General features: G+C 43.4%; 1 protein-coding gene across 4 annotated transcripts in view; it reads left to right on the top strand.

Annotated features, from left to right (window-relative positions):
- Window positions 1-16,275, top strand: part of LOC147238631 (adhesion G protein-coupled receptor L3) — a 332,737-nt gene that overhangs the window by 137,942 nt on the left and 178,520 nt on the right. For all 4 annotated transcript variants that reach the window (XM_086197913.1, XM_086197912.1, XM_086197911.1 and 1 more), the window contains one exon: window positions 3,155-3,383. In XM_086197913.1, coding sequence (XP_086054039.1) covers window positions 3,329-3,383 — 55 coding nt within the window. In that variant the 5' untranslated portion in view covers window positions 3,155-3,328. The remainder of the gene's footprint in view (window positions 1-3,154; window positions 3,384-16,275) is intronic.

The following is a 16,275-nucleotide window of genomic DNA, read 5'->3' as shown; positions in this document are numbered from 1 at the left end:
TTCTTTTGTTTGAGTACAAAAACAAGCCAACAGTCATGCCGCCAGTATGACCGGGAGGTTACCTTGTCCGGTCTACCTTACATTAGACTTTTTTGGAGGCTCTTATTTAAAAACTCCCCGACAATATGAAACCTCCGGGCTGATTCGGCAGTGGAATGTCATTACTTGTTAAATCATTTTTTTTTGTCTTGGGAGTCGCAGGGTTCGATTTGGTGTCATGTTTGATTTAGCGCGCTCGCAGTTGTCTGGGTGTTTTTATTAAAAGCGTTGTTTACTCGCAAGGATAGTTTTTTGTTGTTGTTTTTTTGGATGAAATACACTTTGTCACATTGCTGTTTTAACGGTCCTGCCATTGTGTACATACAGCACTGGAAACAACAGTTGCTTTTCGGATGAGGTATTCAGTTTAGTACATTCATGCACTGAGCAAAGACCTTAAAGGGATACTTCACCCGAAAATCATCAGTTGGGTTTCTGTTCCACACTGCAAGATGTATTAAATTCACAACAATTTTTGTCACCCTGCGTGACTGTTTGGTTCAACCGGAAATACAGAAAATGTTCATGTAAATGTTTTTGCTCGAAGCTTATGGAGATCGAATGGTTAAAAACAAAACAAAACAGGAAGACAATAAAAAAATGGCCATTTACAAAGTCTTTAACGCAACATCTATAATAATTCAAAGGCGTCTTCATCCAGCCGTTCTCTCAATACGTCACAAACACTAAAAACTACCAAGTTAAAAGAGTTCCAGTGACATTCGACAGAATTAGCATAACGGTAACGCATTCAGTTGAAATCCCACCTTGTTCATCAGTCGGATTGCAGGCCGGTCATTCGGCTTCTGTGCAGATGAAGGAAGGGTTTCAACTGAGCGTGGGAGACGAGTTCAAATGCATCGTCAAAATCACACCATCCCCTGTTTCATTAAAACGAAAAAAATGAGTTTTTGTGGAGTATTTAGTGAACAACCGGACAAAATAAACATCTCTGATTTCACTGGCGATGGATTTGAGACTCTGAAAACGGATGTTTTGTGTGATTCTGTTGTTGCTAATCTCGCTACATGTGCATGTACATGTGGCTGGCGTTTCTTTAAAATGTCTGAATTCCCCAGGAAGTCAGGCTGGGACAAAACAGTCACAAATTCAAGAATAATTCACTAAACAACCGATGCCTTTTCGGTAAAGCATCACTTTTATACTGTCTGAACGGTCTGTTTGCTTGTGATAGGCTCACTGTCCTTCTCTTAAATCTTTTATCTCCTCAAAAAAAAAAAAAAAAAAAAGATCTCATCTAGGCTTTTTAAAAAATGTATTTATTTAGGATTAAGAGTTAGATCATGAAATGTTGGAATGAGGAATGCGTACCAGAATGGATTGGGAACGTCTGATATAAGACGACATTTAAAATGCATTGTTGGTGTATCTTGAATATTTGATGTCAGTCAGCTTCCCAAGTGCATTGTCCTTTGATGCAATGCGCATGCTTTGACCTTTTGTAACCAGATTTTCTTCTGTTCCACAATGGTTTTATCTCCCTGCAATATTAAATGCAGTATAGAGTGTGCAAGGATAATGCTTGTGCAGAGGACAGCAGCGTTGTGTACACTCTCGGGCTTGCAGAGATTATATGTCTGCGGCGGATCATGACTGATAGTGGATAATAAAGGGTCTAATCATTAAAGCTGATTTAGATGTAATATTATGATATGGGATTGATGGGGTTATTTTAAGAATCTCATCAGATCACAGGACCTCTGATAATTTATCGTCTGTTTCATATATTTGCACTGACTGTATTTTTTTTTTTTTACCTCATTCAACATATTTTAAGCGTTAACCGCATGCCAGTAGCGTGTAAATTTAATATTTGCAATGCATTTTGTTGGAATTGCTCGACGATGAGGCGGCACGGTGGTGCAGTGGTCAGCACCGTCGCCTCACAGCAAGAAGGTTCCGGGTTGGAGTCCCAGCTCTGGCAGGGGATCTTTCTGTGTGAGTCTGCATGTTCTCCCTGTTCCTGTGTGGGTTCTCTCTGGTACTCCAGCTTCCTCCACAGTCCAAAGACATCAAGAGGGGACGAGGCTGATTGATACTCTAAATTGACTGTAGGTGTGACTGTGAGTGTGAATGGTTGTCTGTCTCTATGTGTTGGTCCTGTGATGGACTGGTGACCTGTCCAGGGTGAACCCCACCTCTCACCTGTTGACGCTGGGATAGGCTCCACCCCCCCACCCCCCCGGTGACCCTTAACAGGAATGAGCGGAAGACAATGGATGGTTGGATGGCTCGACGATGATTTATCCAGTGTTTTGATGTATGAGATTAAAGGAGGTCACGGTCGCTCTGTTTCATTGCGGAATTTTCGGGAGCGAAATCCGCAAACGCAGTTGTCGTTCCTGGGGTCGAGCAAATACATTAACAGGTGCAAAAACTCACGACTGTGGAATTGTGGCTCGTGACCACAGGAAGAGAAAAAACACTGCCACGTTTCTCCTGTCAGATATCGCCAGGCCTCGCAAGAATACACACAAGGTCTGGAGACCATGTGTGCGCGCAAACACACATGCGTAGCTCGCCACTTCAGCACTCACTCCTTGTCTCTCTGTGGAAGTGATTTGTTGGTAAAGCGTGTGTGGTGTGGTGTGTGTGTGTGTGTGTGTGGGGGGGGGCGTTAACGCCTCAAAGAGCAAACAACAGAATATCCAAAAATACACTTGTGTGTTTGCACCGTCTTTGGTGTTTGGTTTATCACACCTGGTGTGAGTTCGGCTGACTTGAGATTGAGCAACCTGCTCTGTGTGAGCTTCATGACAACTTGACACCCACAGTCGTGTAATGGCTGTGCATAAGGTTGAAGGATCCACGTGTTGTGTTTCATCATGAGAAATATGCAGAATTGTCCTGTGAAGGAGCTAGAGGTCACTCGGGGAACGCGTACCGCCGCCGAGACTTGGAGAGGGAAGCTTAAGGCATTGTCAAAAGTCAAAGAAAAACCAGACAAGTTTGATGAAAATCAGCCTCAAAGTTTTTATGTAATCCGCAGTAATCACAAAACCTCATTTGGCATTGAGAAGTCTTCAGCTAACACGTGTGTGTGTGTGTGTGTGTGTGTGTGTGTGTGTGTGTGTGTGTGTTTTTCTCCTGCTAGATACTGGAGGACATCTGGCATAAGTGCGACGCAACTTGTGTTGTTACAACTGTGGCGCAGGGGAGAGACCCACACCAAAAAAGAAGCACCACCCAATCCGGGCGTTTGCCAACCAAAAACTAAGTACTGACCTCACCTGGGACCTTCGGCAGCGGGCGGTAAGAGGAGGAGGCCATGTGGACCGCACGCCTGCTAGTCCTCGCCAGCCTCTTCGCACCCGCCGCTCTGGGTGAGTTTGTATCATTGTATCATTAGGGAAAGTGTGTGTTTGCGGACACAGCGCAAATCATATTTATGTTGTTTTCTGACTGGCGTGGTTTTGTATCCCTGTTTCGTCTTTTGCCTTTTAAGTGCCAGATCCTGTCAGCCAACTGCGATAAAAGCTCATGACTTTGTCATTTTCTGTGTTTATCCAGCTTCTCACACTAATTAGCAGTTTTTACTCTCTCTAAACTCCCTGGAACCTTTCTTCTGCACCCTTTTTTTTCCCCCCCATACGCTCTGCTTTCTCTGTCCGTTCCTTTCTCTGATTTTGTCATTCTATTTTTAGATCTGTTCCTCGTTCTCCTGGCTCCGTCTCTTGCTCTCCTGGCGGTAGAAAATTAACTGAAATTACTTAGAGAGAATCATTAACACTGCAGCTTTGTGGCACATGTTTAAGATAGTGGGAACCGCTTTTAACTTTTCATGCATTAAGATCTCATGATTAATTTGCAAGATCTGCCTTTTTTTTTCTTTTCTTTTCTTTTCTTTTTTTTTTTTTTTGCCACGTTTCTGTAAATGGAAACCAGCGAGTTTTGCGGTGGTACCCTTATTTGGCCTGAGAGGATTGTTTTAGAGGCAAAGCAAATGAAGTCATTTAGATTCAGATTAAAAGAAGTCAATGTCGGTGGTCGGTCGCTGTGTGGGTGTCAGTGGTGTGTAATGTGTGTGTGTATTGGGCGGTTGGTCACAATCAGCTCGGGTTGAGATGTACAATGTTGGGAGTGAGGCAATGGCCCATGGAAATGTTAATCTGGTATCGCTAAAACCATTAATGGGAAATTCAAATCTAATTGAATTCCTTTTTTATTTATTTATTTTTTTCCTGCTGGGATATCTATGCTGGGTGTTGCTAACTGTGCTCCATATCCCATGTCGCTGAAAGCCCGTTTCTACTGTGTCACAGTGGAAGGATGTCAAGGGACAACAATACGCCAGACTTTGCTCACTCGCTCTCTAGATTATGAGGCAAGTTGTTGAACTACTAGTCAAGTCAAGACAGCTACAAACCTAAGGTGACCCGATTTTCCAAAATGAAAACCATGACATTTCCGCCTCGCCAGTAAAAAAAAAATAAAAAAAAAATCATTCAATATCATGGTGAAATAGAAGACGAGTACAATTACGGTTTCATGTATTTTGACGATTATCATTATCATTGCCAAACTTGGTTTGTACAGTTTGTATTGTCATGTTATGTTGTATTGTCTTGTTTGCTTTTGACGTGTTGTATAGAAGGAAACAAATCTGAGCAGCCAGTCAGTTAGAGCTCCAACAGTAAAATTAGCAGCTAGCAAAGCTCATTTCAAAACTCTCCACGCTTCCCGCTGATGTCCACAGCAGCGGTACCAGCGACTGTCATGACCACCGTTCTCTTCTGCCTACCGCGGTAATTGCAGCTGCAGCATCTTAGATTGGTGTTGCACCCATGTAGACTGGAACAACGGTCATGACGGTAGCCTTGTCAAACAAGCAACCATGAAAATAGCTAAAGGAAGCTGCAGGCTTGGAATAGCTCAAACAAATTAGACCCTCTCCTGTTCTGTCGTCGCAAAAGTATGACCAGTTTTTAGCGTAAATCAGATCACGTCGCCAACAAAGCCAGCTAACTGACACCCCAATGTGTGAGAACTATGAACAGCATCAACTGCGGGGCCCTTTTTCATATCAGTGGCAAATGAAGCCAAAGAGAGTCTGATTCCTGGTCATAGTCCTTGAAATTGTGCTGCCCGGGTGAGAGACTTCAACGAGTAGAGTCGGTTTAGCCCTTAGCTAGCTTGAATGTTGAACTGAAGGATTTAATCTTGCAGCAAGTTTCGGCTTTCAAAACATGTGGATCAAATTAAGATCACTAATTCAACAGTGTTTTTGCAGGGGGTTGTGACCCTCAAAAAAAATTATCCATTGTCTTCCAGTCTTTTTAGAACATTGCGCACACCCGTAATCACTCACAGACGTGAACATATTTTAGGTAGATGGCCTGCGTGTTGTCAGTGTTAACCTCTTGACCCTGCTTTTGAGAGGCATGGGCTCCAACGCGTGAAGACGGTGTAGCATCTTTCCAGCTGTGCGCCGACAGTATGTCAAGTTCAGCTGCCTTTTTGGCTGCAAAAGTTGAAGCATTTTTCCTCAGTGTTTAAACTTGAAATGCAATATCCACAAACACAACTGGAACACAAAGCAGTAAAAGAATATCTTGGCATGTTGGAGAGTAGCCCACTGTACTACATCCAGACTCAGTCAATTACAAATGTCACGGGGGATGGATGTGAAGTGGTTTAAAGGAGACGGATGTCAGACCGACGACTCTGAAATGCGTCTGAAACATGTTTGCTGTCGACACCCTTTCACAGTCGGTTTATTTAAAGAGAGAAAGCTGTGCTGTTGCGTGTTTTACTCATACGCTTTTGATTTGATGCCTCGCTATCATAAAGCCAAATAAACATCAAATTTATGCATGCTTCTCTTTTTTTGTTTTTTTTAAATAACCCTCAAGACATTTAGAAATCAGCAGCAACGCGCGCGTGCACGAAATTGGCTCAAACGTACAACAGCAACCAAACGGTCTGCTCTGTCACTCATACTTTTGACAATCAACCGCTCATTGACACCACAGGAAGAGCGACATCAAACTGAGAAAAAAAAAAAAGTGACCCTCAGTGCTGGAGTTAATGTCTTAAAGGAAATAAATTGAAGCACACGGCCTCTGTTTGGACCTGCCTTGGAACAAATCATGTTAAGTGATTGACATCCCAAGTAAATAATTTGCGAGGGAAGCGAAGAGGCAAACGTTTAACACCCAACCTTATTATGACGCCATAAACAGACGAGGCCAGATGTTGCCAGTGTATTGTTTTGCAGCTGGAGAAGCTTTAGTGGGAATATGCAACACAATGTCATTGCACGTTTCTCCCCTAGAGGTTTGGATGTGTGTATTCCAGAGGATGTTGGCCTACTTTGGGATAGTCTATAGCCTCTTTTGTCTATACGCAGGCAGGTAGAGGCATGCGGAGGCGCGTGACAGCACAGGGACCTTTGCTGTTGACATGAACACTCACAACGTACTCGGGCCTCGCCGTATGATGCATATCATGATGATCATGATACAACTCAACCACGATTTACCGGGACGTGCGACTTTCTACCTGATGTGCACCACATCGAATATGTGTGTCACATGTTGGAGATTCCATCCTTCCATCGTCATCTTCCGCTTATTCCTTACCAGTAAGGGTTTCGGGGGGGCTGGAGCCTATCCCAGCATCTACAGGTGAGAGGCGGGGTTCACCCTGGACAGGTCACCAGTCCATCACAGGACCAACACATAGAGACAGACAACCATTCACACTCACAGTCACACCTACAGTCAATTTAGAGTATCAATCAGCCTCGTCCCCAAATTGCATGTCTTTGGACTGTGGGAGGAAGCTGGAGTACCAGAGAGAACCCACACAGGAACAGGGAGAACATGGAGACTCACACAGAAAGACCCCATGCCTGAGCCGGGACTCGAACCCGGAACCCTCTTGCTGTGAGGCCACAGTGCTGACCACCGCACCACCGTGCAGCCCATGTTGGAGATTCATTTAAAAAAAAAAAAAAAATCCATCCTAATGACCTCAATGGAGATGCAGTTGTCTCCTCGGACGACACGATACATGTCACAATACCATTGATTACGACATATTGTGGTACGATACTTATTGTGACACTTCAAAAAAAAATAGGAAAACATCAAAATTGAGCTCGAAATCCCTCTGTACCACCTGGATAGTCGCAGCAGCTAAATAGCCGCGCAGCGACATCCCGAGGAGTCGAGGATTTAGAATTTGTGCGTTAAAAATCAGTGAGGCCGGAATGATCGATACTGCATCACAAAGAGAAACAAAAAAATTGCTGTGCTGACCTATTACATAGTCTTGCAACATACATGCAGAGACATATGGTTGTCAAATTTAGGAGAAAAACCTGAATAATTGAGGAGTTCTACTGCTTCTCCCATACAGGGCAAGAAAAAGGTCGATGCATCGGTTGAAAAAATGGCAGTCGGCAGATCTAAACCAGGCTGAAGGATCACCTTTAGAGAAAAATGCCAGACAGCGTTCTTATCCAAATATTTTTTGGGGGGGGGGACAGAACGGCGCTCTTCCGGCAGAGTTCAGTCGAGTGAATGGGCAATCAAGGTGTTCGCACTCGGCCATCGCCACACGGAGACGTTTCATGTTGATTTTGCCTTTTTATTTGTCCTCCATCTGTGTCACATTAGCCTTCTTTTGAAGCTGCACAGCATCCTGCCCTTTATTGTCTGTATTTGTACGTCAACGCGCGCTCTGCCGTCTGACACTTTGTCTGTAAATGAATAACGTTTTTGGACAGGTGTCACAACAGCCACACGAAGAAGAAAAAAAGTCAGTGATTGAACGGAAACCAACAGAGTGATGGGGCTACGTGTGACTGCAGAATTTTGTTTATGAGCGTACGTGCAAGTATAAGCTATAAAGTCAAGCGAGATTAGAAAAATGTTCTCTCAGAGATGCTGTCAGCGGGTCGAAAAAATAAGTATCCCAGTCATTGTTTTGGTACCGGTGCATAACAATGGAAAAGCAATGCCGCACACACTCACACACGCTCTGGCCATGCCTGAGCAGCACATTAATCATGTGTTTCTGTGCATGCGAAATGCTCCAGGAAAGATTTTATATTCATCCCGCTTAATACCACCCCATAGAATCAAAGGCATAGCTGCTATAATGGATGGATGCATGAAGTCTGACATATTTTTTTATGCTTAGATACGAATGCATACATCAAGGATGGGAGCAGATAATCTCCTGCGGTGGGGCGGATGGAATCGTAAGGCAGATGTGCGCCTCTGCATCTGTTAAGCATATGTTTACAGGGTTTTGTCTCTTTCAGAACAATGTCCCTTCCGCAAATTGGCTCACGGGACGCATAATCATCCGTGCATCTTCCTTTCCCTTTCAGTCATTTGTAGCCTGAGACTCTTGCAGACAGAGTAGAACGGCAGCTCACACCTAACACACACTCTGTGTTGCTTAGGTTGTGATATCTCGCACCAAAGGTTAGCCGCATCTATCCAAACAGGAGCATTAAATCTAAACGTCAGTCTCACGCTTCCCGCAACTGATCCACTTAATTCCATCTCCTTGTGGCAGGGCATTGGCTCCATCCTCTCCGGCATCCCTGGATTTGCCTAATTTGCTTAATTAATTAAACAAATGATTTATTTGAGCTCATATTTCAAAGCGGGAGAAGGTTCTTTGTGGAGACTACTGAGGCGTGTAGGCTTCTGTAGTGACTGTGAGATGCCTCTCGAGGCAGTGAAAATAGTAAGAAGGCTTTGTAGTCAATGGATGTCAATCATCAGCTTGCAGTGGCATTTTAAGTGTAGTGGTGAATTATATATGCGTTTGATGGTGACATTAACCCTTTGGGGGTCTTCACGGCCACCTTTTACAGCCTACCGGAGCCTCCGATCTCTTTTAAATCCAACAAAAAATTCCATTTCAGTGCTGTGGCATGAAGATTAATTTATATAAAAATTTCAGTATAATCTGGGCTGCAGTGTTTGAATGATCCCACATTCATGTTAGAGAAATCCTGATCAAAGTATGACGTGAGTCATCAGTGGCTTTTCATTTAGGTTGATCAAGGTCGACTCTCAACGAGAGGAGGCCGAGCCTTTCATACGTCAAAAGTGTTACGGGACCAGGTGATGGGAGGCTCACGAAAGTGGACCATCAAAATTCACGCAAAACCCTCAAATATCCACGAACACCGACAACACAAACTTTCCAGCTCCCACTTTAACATGCAGCTCATTTTGTTTTGTTTTTTTAGCGACAACACAGCAAGTCCCAATTTAGTCTCTGCGTGGTTCTTGATGAACTTTTTCCATCTAGAATCTTTCACTGTCGTTCTAACAACGTGTTTGGCCTCATTCATAAAATATACTTTGACAAAAATATGTTCTGCACCTGCAACGAACCCTTTGCCTGCTCTATTACGTGCAAAATAAAAAATGTGTGTGTGTGTGTGTGTGTGTGTATATACAGTATATATATATATATATATATATATATATATATATATATATGTATATATATATGTATGTATATATGTATATATATATATGTATATACTATATATATGTATATACTATATATATATGTATATACTATATATATATGTATATATATATTTTTATATATATATATGCGCTTTTCTGAACTTTTTCAAATATTTTTCAAGACCCCCACAATATGTTGTAAAAATAAAGAGCACATCAAAGACAAGATCAAAGCGTCTATTTTCATTCAAAGTTTTCTTTTGAGTCCATTCTTTTTGTAATCAGCAGTTCAATGAGGGTTTTCTTCATCATTTTAGGGCAAAACTCTGAAGCAAATACATTCTTGTAAAAGACTTGATTTTCAAGCATACAAACTTATTTGATGTGTGTATTCTTTTTTCTTTCCTTTTTTTGCCTCAGTCTCACATCGAACGAGTTCCTCGAGGTACAAATCGCCATCAGGCTTTGCTTCCTGTCTGTAAGACGAGATCCAGGGTTAAAATAAGGCTCACTGTACAAATTTCATGCATCGCACTTCTGTTAAACTTGCGCAGATTAGGGTATTAAAAAAAAGTATCATATTTCTTGATATATCTTGGCTGAAAATCTGAATCTGTCTGATTCCAGCAGTGACAAGACTGACGTAGACACTACATATTTCACTGTGTATGACATCCATCTCACTGACAAAATGTCCCTCAAACTCGATGGTGGAATCTACCGCACATACTGATGCAATAAATGTCTGGTTCAGGCCGCAAAACTACAAAAGAGGCAGAAGCATGAAAGCATTGGCTTGTATACCCAAAGACAGTTTGTCCTTGATGCGCGGTCACTGCGTTTTATCTGTGCAGGTATGAAAATAGTGTACTTTGCACGACGATAAACATAAATCAGCTTCGTCTAAGTAGGGAAACCGCACCAAGGGACAAAAAAGAAAAGATGAGGTTTCTTCTTGGAGCAGAGCAGAATTCTGCCTTGAAATCTGCAGAGTTTAAATCAACACTTGGAGTAAATTGGTGGCATTTCGATAGTGGAATTTCAAACTAAAAGTTTGATTTTGATTATTTATTTGCCTCTTCTCTCGGGAATGGATTATGTTTTCCCTTGAAGCCACACATCTAAATAAAGAATAAATAAAATATTTGTTCTTGTTATCGGGACAAAAAATAAAAGAAAAAAAGCTTGCCAACCCCGAGGTGGGCCTCTACAGATTATCCCGTAGCCGTCCATCTTTATGCTAATTGACTTGCATGTCGTACGACTGCTTTAATCTGTGCGGTCTTTCAATAAGATGAAATGAAATTCAAATATTCAGCGGATATCATTTGTTTTAAACCCTAAAATTCACTTTATTCAGCCTCAGCTCTCACATCCACGCTTTCCTCGAGCAGACAGAAAATAAACAGAAACCCCCTTCTCCTTTTATGTTCTTCTATAATGAGTGTAAAATCAATACCTGCTTGATATGGGGAATAAAAAAAAATGGCATCCCCCCCGGTCTCTGTTTGACATTGCCAAATTGCTGTCAGAACTTGCAACGCCACAGGAATGAATGACAGCAACATTAAACGTGGCAGGGTGGGGTTAAATACCTCTGCATGTTTTATAGGTGTCTGTAGCGAGACCCGTGTATATCTTCCAAATAAATGAATTAGAATCTCCATCCACTCAGCCCAGCTGCTCAGGCATAATTTGGTAAGCGCTGAATGATGCCATTTAAAGTGGACTTGCAGCTGGCAGAATGGTGTTTAATGAGGACAGATATTGACAGCAAGGTCAAGTGGCAGTGGATGTTAGTTTACATTAGGCTGCATAATGCGCGCGCGTTCGTGTGTGTGTGTGTGTGTGTGTGTGTGTGTGTGTGTTCTCGTTCGTGTGAGCGACACACGCGAGTGTTTTGTGGCGTCTGGCTTGCTAGAGGGAGAATTGCTAATAAGTAATCCTACAGACCAGCTCGCAGGGCGAAAATGGTGGGCGTGTGGTACGGCAGGGTTTCTCACACTGCATAACAGCAGGGGTCAGGCAGTAATTTCGGGTGTGGGTGGAATGTGAGAGGCAGGAAGGGCAAACAGAAGCCACGCAGAGAGACAATTCGGCGACCTATGCTTTACTCAATTTGCAAAATTAATTACCTTTTTCCCTCTCAAGCCGTGCGGCGACATCCAATCGAGCAATATGTACCTTTGATCTCTCATCTATAGCTAAAAAAGGAGAAAAAATAAAGGAAAATACATCCACACACTGTTTGCAGGTATTTCCATTCTGATGACACATTAGACGCAGGGCAGATGATTGCTTGCAGCAGAGCTAGACACAACAGTGCTGTACATGCAAATATATCACCCCCCCCCCCCTTCCAAAGCTCTGTCTCCACCACAAGGCTTTCACAATCATGGGAGAGGGTGTGCTGGTGATGTGAGCGAAGCTTGGTGATGCTGTCTGCACCGCCACCCTCCCACAGGATGATAAACAACATCGTGTCACAGCAGCGCATGATTACAGCGCACACCTCCAGGCAATAAGGCATGCATTTTTGATAATTATTCAGATTAGACTACCCCATTTTTGAACCGCAGGTTGGTCATAACATGTTTTCTCAAATGCTTCCGTTTATAAGGAATCGGGGACGCGGGGGGGGGGGGTATCTTTTGTTTTCTACAACGAACTTGCATCTGTAAGTTTACTGTATTGTCCAGGTGACTTTTGTTGTCTTTAGCCTTTTGCCCTGGAAAACTGCAAGTGAGATGGGATCGCACAAAAAACTGCGACGTTACAGCCAACTTTTTGGCTCGCTGCTCACACTCAAAATCTATGAGCATGTCAGCGGAGCAACTGCATCCCAGCTGTGTGTTCGAAGGTGTTCCCTGAGGAGATTTTAAGCAGGAGAGTGTATGTTTTGTTTCTTTACATCGTTAGTATTTTTCAACGCCATGGTTAGCTGCCCTGAATGAACTACGCAAATAGTCTGACAGGTTATATACATTCAATTTGATTCATAAAAGTGATGTGCAACCTCACATGGCCTCTGATACAATGAGGTTTTATTTATGCATACATATTTTCTGCCTCATTTCTGTGTTAGAAGGAAAAGAAAAACTCTGCCCAGTGATCATGTGCCAAAAGTGATGCCTTATTTCACATTTCATCTTGTTGAGCAGTAGGTTTCCAAAATTTAAAAAGCAAAATATGCAGAATTTTTAAATATGTGGTTTGACAACTACCTAAAAAGAAAACAATCAGTCACATTGGCATGGTCATGAAACCATAACTGACTATTCTAGCAACTAGACGACCCTTAGCAACGAGCGAGCAACAAGAATTTTAGCACGTCCCAGATCAGTCGCCTAGCCAAATTGAGCTAACGTTTTCTCGAGATTGTGGCATTTCAAACTGAAAAGACGCCTCACATATGAACACATAACTACTTTGCTAGCTTGATTTTGTTGTAAATGTGATATCTTCTGGGGGGGAGGGGAAAAAAATCAAAATAATAATTTTACCGTGAAGAGATACAGCTGCTTGTTAGCAAGTTGCGCCGTGTCTGTGTCTCCAGGTCAGCTGATGCTGTGACGATACGATGTAACTGGAAGGTATAACACATTTTCTTGTGGACGAATTTTTCTTTCACTGATGGCCCTCAGCCATCATTGTTTGTTTGTCACCCGATGTCTCTTGTCTCCATCCTGCTGTCTGTCAATCTACTGATCTCGTTGTCTTTGAGGGACTATTGATCAGCTTGTCGTGTATTTGTCATTGTCTGACACGGAGCCATGCAGATCTTGTTTCCTCTGGTCTTAGGCCCTCTTCAGTTTCTGTAACCTGTAGCTAAACGGTCAAATGACAGTCCCACAGAGAAATGCCGTTCCACTTTCTTGTACCAGTTGAAACACACCGTCACTTTCTGCTGATGAAAAAGTCAACATAATGGCACCCTGTCAACAAGACAGCTAAAAAAAAAAAAAAGGAGAAAAGAAAATGAAAACCACATTCTTCCATGTGACCATTTCTCTCCACTTTCATTTGTTCATTGTAGATAAATCTTGGGGAAGAAGTGAAAAAAAAGCACAACTGGTAGAGAATTAATCACATTATTGTCTCTGGTGCTCAAGCCATCAGGGTGAATATTCATGCATTCGTACAAAAGCAAAGAATAAAGACTGGACACCATTTGCCTCAGAGTAAAGTTCACCTGAGGCGCAACGGGCTAATTATTGGCAAGATGGTGTGTGAATCTGCTCGCTCTTCCTCCAGCTTTGTCATTGAATAAACCACCACGCATGCACAGTAACTGGTGATTTCGCCTCAGCAAATCAATATGAAGTATTGTACAGTGTGCATTTGGCGCTGAGGGTGGAGGGGATCAAATGTTACTGTGGCACAGATTAGCCCCTGAGACCTTGAGGATAAGAGAGAAAGGGAGTGAGAGAACAACCAAGGAGAGGTGGTGTGTGTGTGTGTTTGTGTGTGTGTGTGTGTGTGTGTGTGTGTGTGTGTGTGTGTGTGTGTGTGTGTGTAAGGGGGGGGGGGGTTACTGGAGATGGCCTTCAATATGGCCCAATGGCCTTGTAGGGGAATTCAATATAGCCATTGACAAAAGAAAGGCCTCCATTGTGAGGGACCCAGCCTGCTTTGAAAAGCTGTTCCATTTCCTTATTAATTGTGCTCTCATTAAAATAAAAGGAAGGAGACGGGAATGGATAGCTCTTTAGTGTGGCCCCCTTGTTTGGACAAATGCCAAGTCAAGTCGTTTAGAGTTCGAGTGCTCTACACAGGACGGAAAATACACTGTGTGTTTTCTGTACTGCACAAAGAAAATCTCCAGATATAGACGCATGCTGTCTCCCTTTATCGTCAGTCCCTCAAGCCCTGGTGAACACAAGGACACAAATCTTCTTTGCTAGCCTCCAGTGCATCCTCGGCAGATGTTCACTGTCAAGGATGGGGGGGGGGGGGTCAAGCTCACACCCCAGCTGTCAACCGGTTTAGTCTATGGATCAACAAACTCCTGACCAACCTCCAGTTAGAAGATAATTCAGGTTTATTGTAATTCTCTCGAGTTTTACTTATTCCAATTAACTTTGATGTGCATTCCAGTTGGTTATCGCTTCTCCCAGTTCACCGCGATGTTGGCAGGCTCCCAACCGTTGACCTTGGCCTCCCTTTCGCCGACGTAATCAGTGTCTGGGAGTTGGCTGCACTCTTTCAATCCTTGACCTGGTAGACAACATCTTCCCGTTGGAATGTGAGTAATAGATGATCAGTGGGATTGACACCCAGTATTTCTTCACGGAGGATGACAACGTAAATGGATGAAAATGGAAATTGGTGACCTGAAGAGTATGTGGCAGCCAACTGCGTGAAACCAGAGGAGAGATTCAAGCTCTAGAAATGATCGTCCACCACACACACACACACACACACACACACACTCTCACTCTGGAACACACTTGCCAACCCCGCTGTCTTCGCAGTCTCGATGTGTGATTTTTATTTTTTTTTATCTCCTGTTGCTACATTTGCGCTGTCATTCCCTGTGTTGCTCTTGTCCTGTGTCTCACCTATGGTATCGGTGAGATGTCAGACTTTTGGCATAGACTCACATTGTTGGACCTCATGCTGCCTCCCAACTGACCAAGGATCCTTGCAGCGGCTTGCATCATACAACAGATGATGGACGTCTGGACAATGGAGGACTCTGTAGATCGAGGACTTGACACCAGAGAACAACCTGCCGCTCAGTGGAGACGAAGACCCCTTCCCTGATGACGAAGATTGAGTCTGATTGGGTCTCCTAAGATCTTAAGGATCATGTAATTCAAGTGGGGTGGTGGTGTCAGGGTGGGGGGGCAGGGGGAGTGCAGGAACCATAACTTCCACAGACATCCCCCTTTGCCCGAGACCCTACAAAAGACCAACTGTGTTAAATGAGGAAAAATTGCAGGTGCACATTCCCCAGTGGTGTACTCTCTGTCGCCTCCCACTCTCTGCACACACACACACACGTACACAAATGCAATGCGCGTGCGCACACACACACACATACACACACACTTTGACGCTACCTCCATGATCACTGCCCCTCATTTGCTAGCGGGGGGGGTGGGAGGGGTAGAAAGAGATCCTTTTTCACTGTGATAACACACTCCTTTCTGTGCCACGAGATGAACTGAAGAAAGGGCTGAAACAGGAGAAGCAGAGTGAGCGGTATCATTCCGCAGCAGGCAACAACATTGAACAATATGGCGCGAAACTGTCGCTGCAGATGTTTCTTACCTGCACACAATAGAGGGTATTTTTCGATGGGGGGGGGGGGTGTCATGGGACCACAAGTTAATAAGGAGGTCTGGTTTTAATTGATGCAGGAGACATCACACCCTTTACTCTCAAGTAAACATACGGCAGATGGGAACGTGCCGACATCACACACGCGTACCGGTGCAATTAGCACGACGCCGTTTCTCTTTGTGACCTCTGATTTGAAATCTATCTGATTGCCTCCCGACCTCCGTGGCACGGTTCTCCCCGGCCTATATCAATCCTACCCCTGAAAATGAAGCAAGCTGTCTTGGCACGTAGCAGCGAAGAGCAAACATTTCCATGAGGAGTTTTACTTTGAGACGAGAAACACAAAAAAGTGAATGAATGACAGAATTTACACGCTTTTACTTGTAAAAACAGCTCGAAGACATTTTAGAAATGGTATCTAAATGAAAATGACAAAAAAAAAGAAAACACCATTAACTTTACAAGTATTTGATGTGATATT

Source organism: Aulostomus chinensis, chromosome 24 (genome assembly GCF_037954235.1).
Source record: "Aulostomus chinensis isolate RoL2024-O1b breed Wild chromosome 24, RoL_Achi_v1.0, whole genome shotgun sequence".
Lineage (NCBI taxonomy): Eukaryota > Metazoa > Chordata > Actinopteri > Syngnathiformes > Aulostomidae > Aulostomus > Aulostomus chinensis.
The sequence above is the reverse complement of the archived record's forward strand: the minus strand, read 5'-3'. Positions and strand labels throughout refer to the sequence as shown.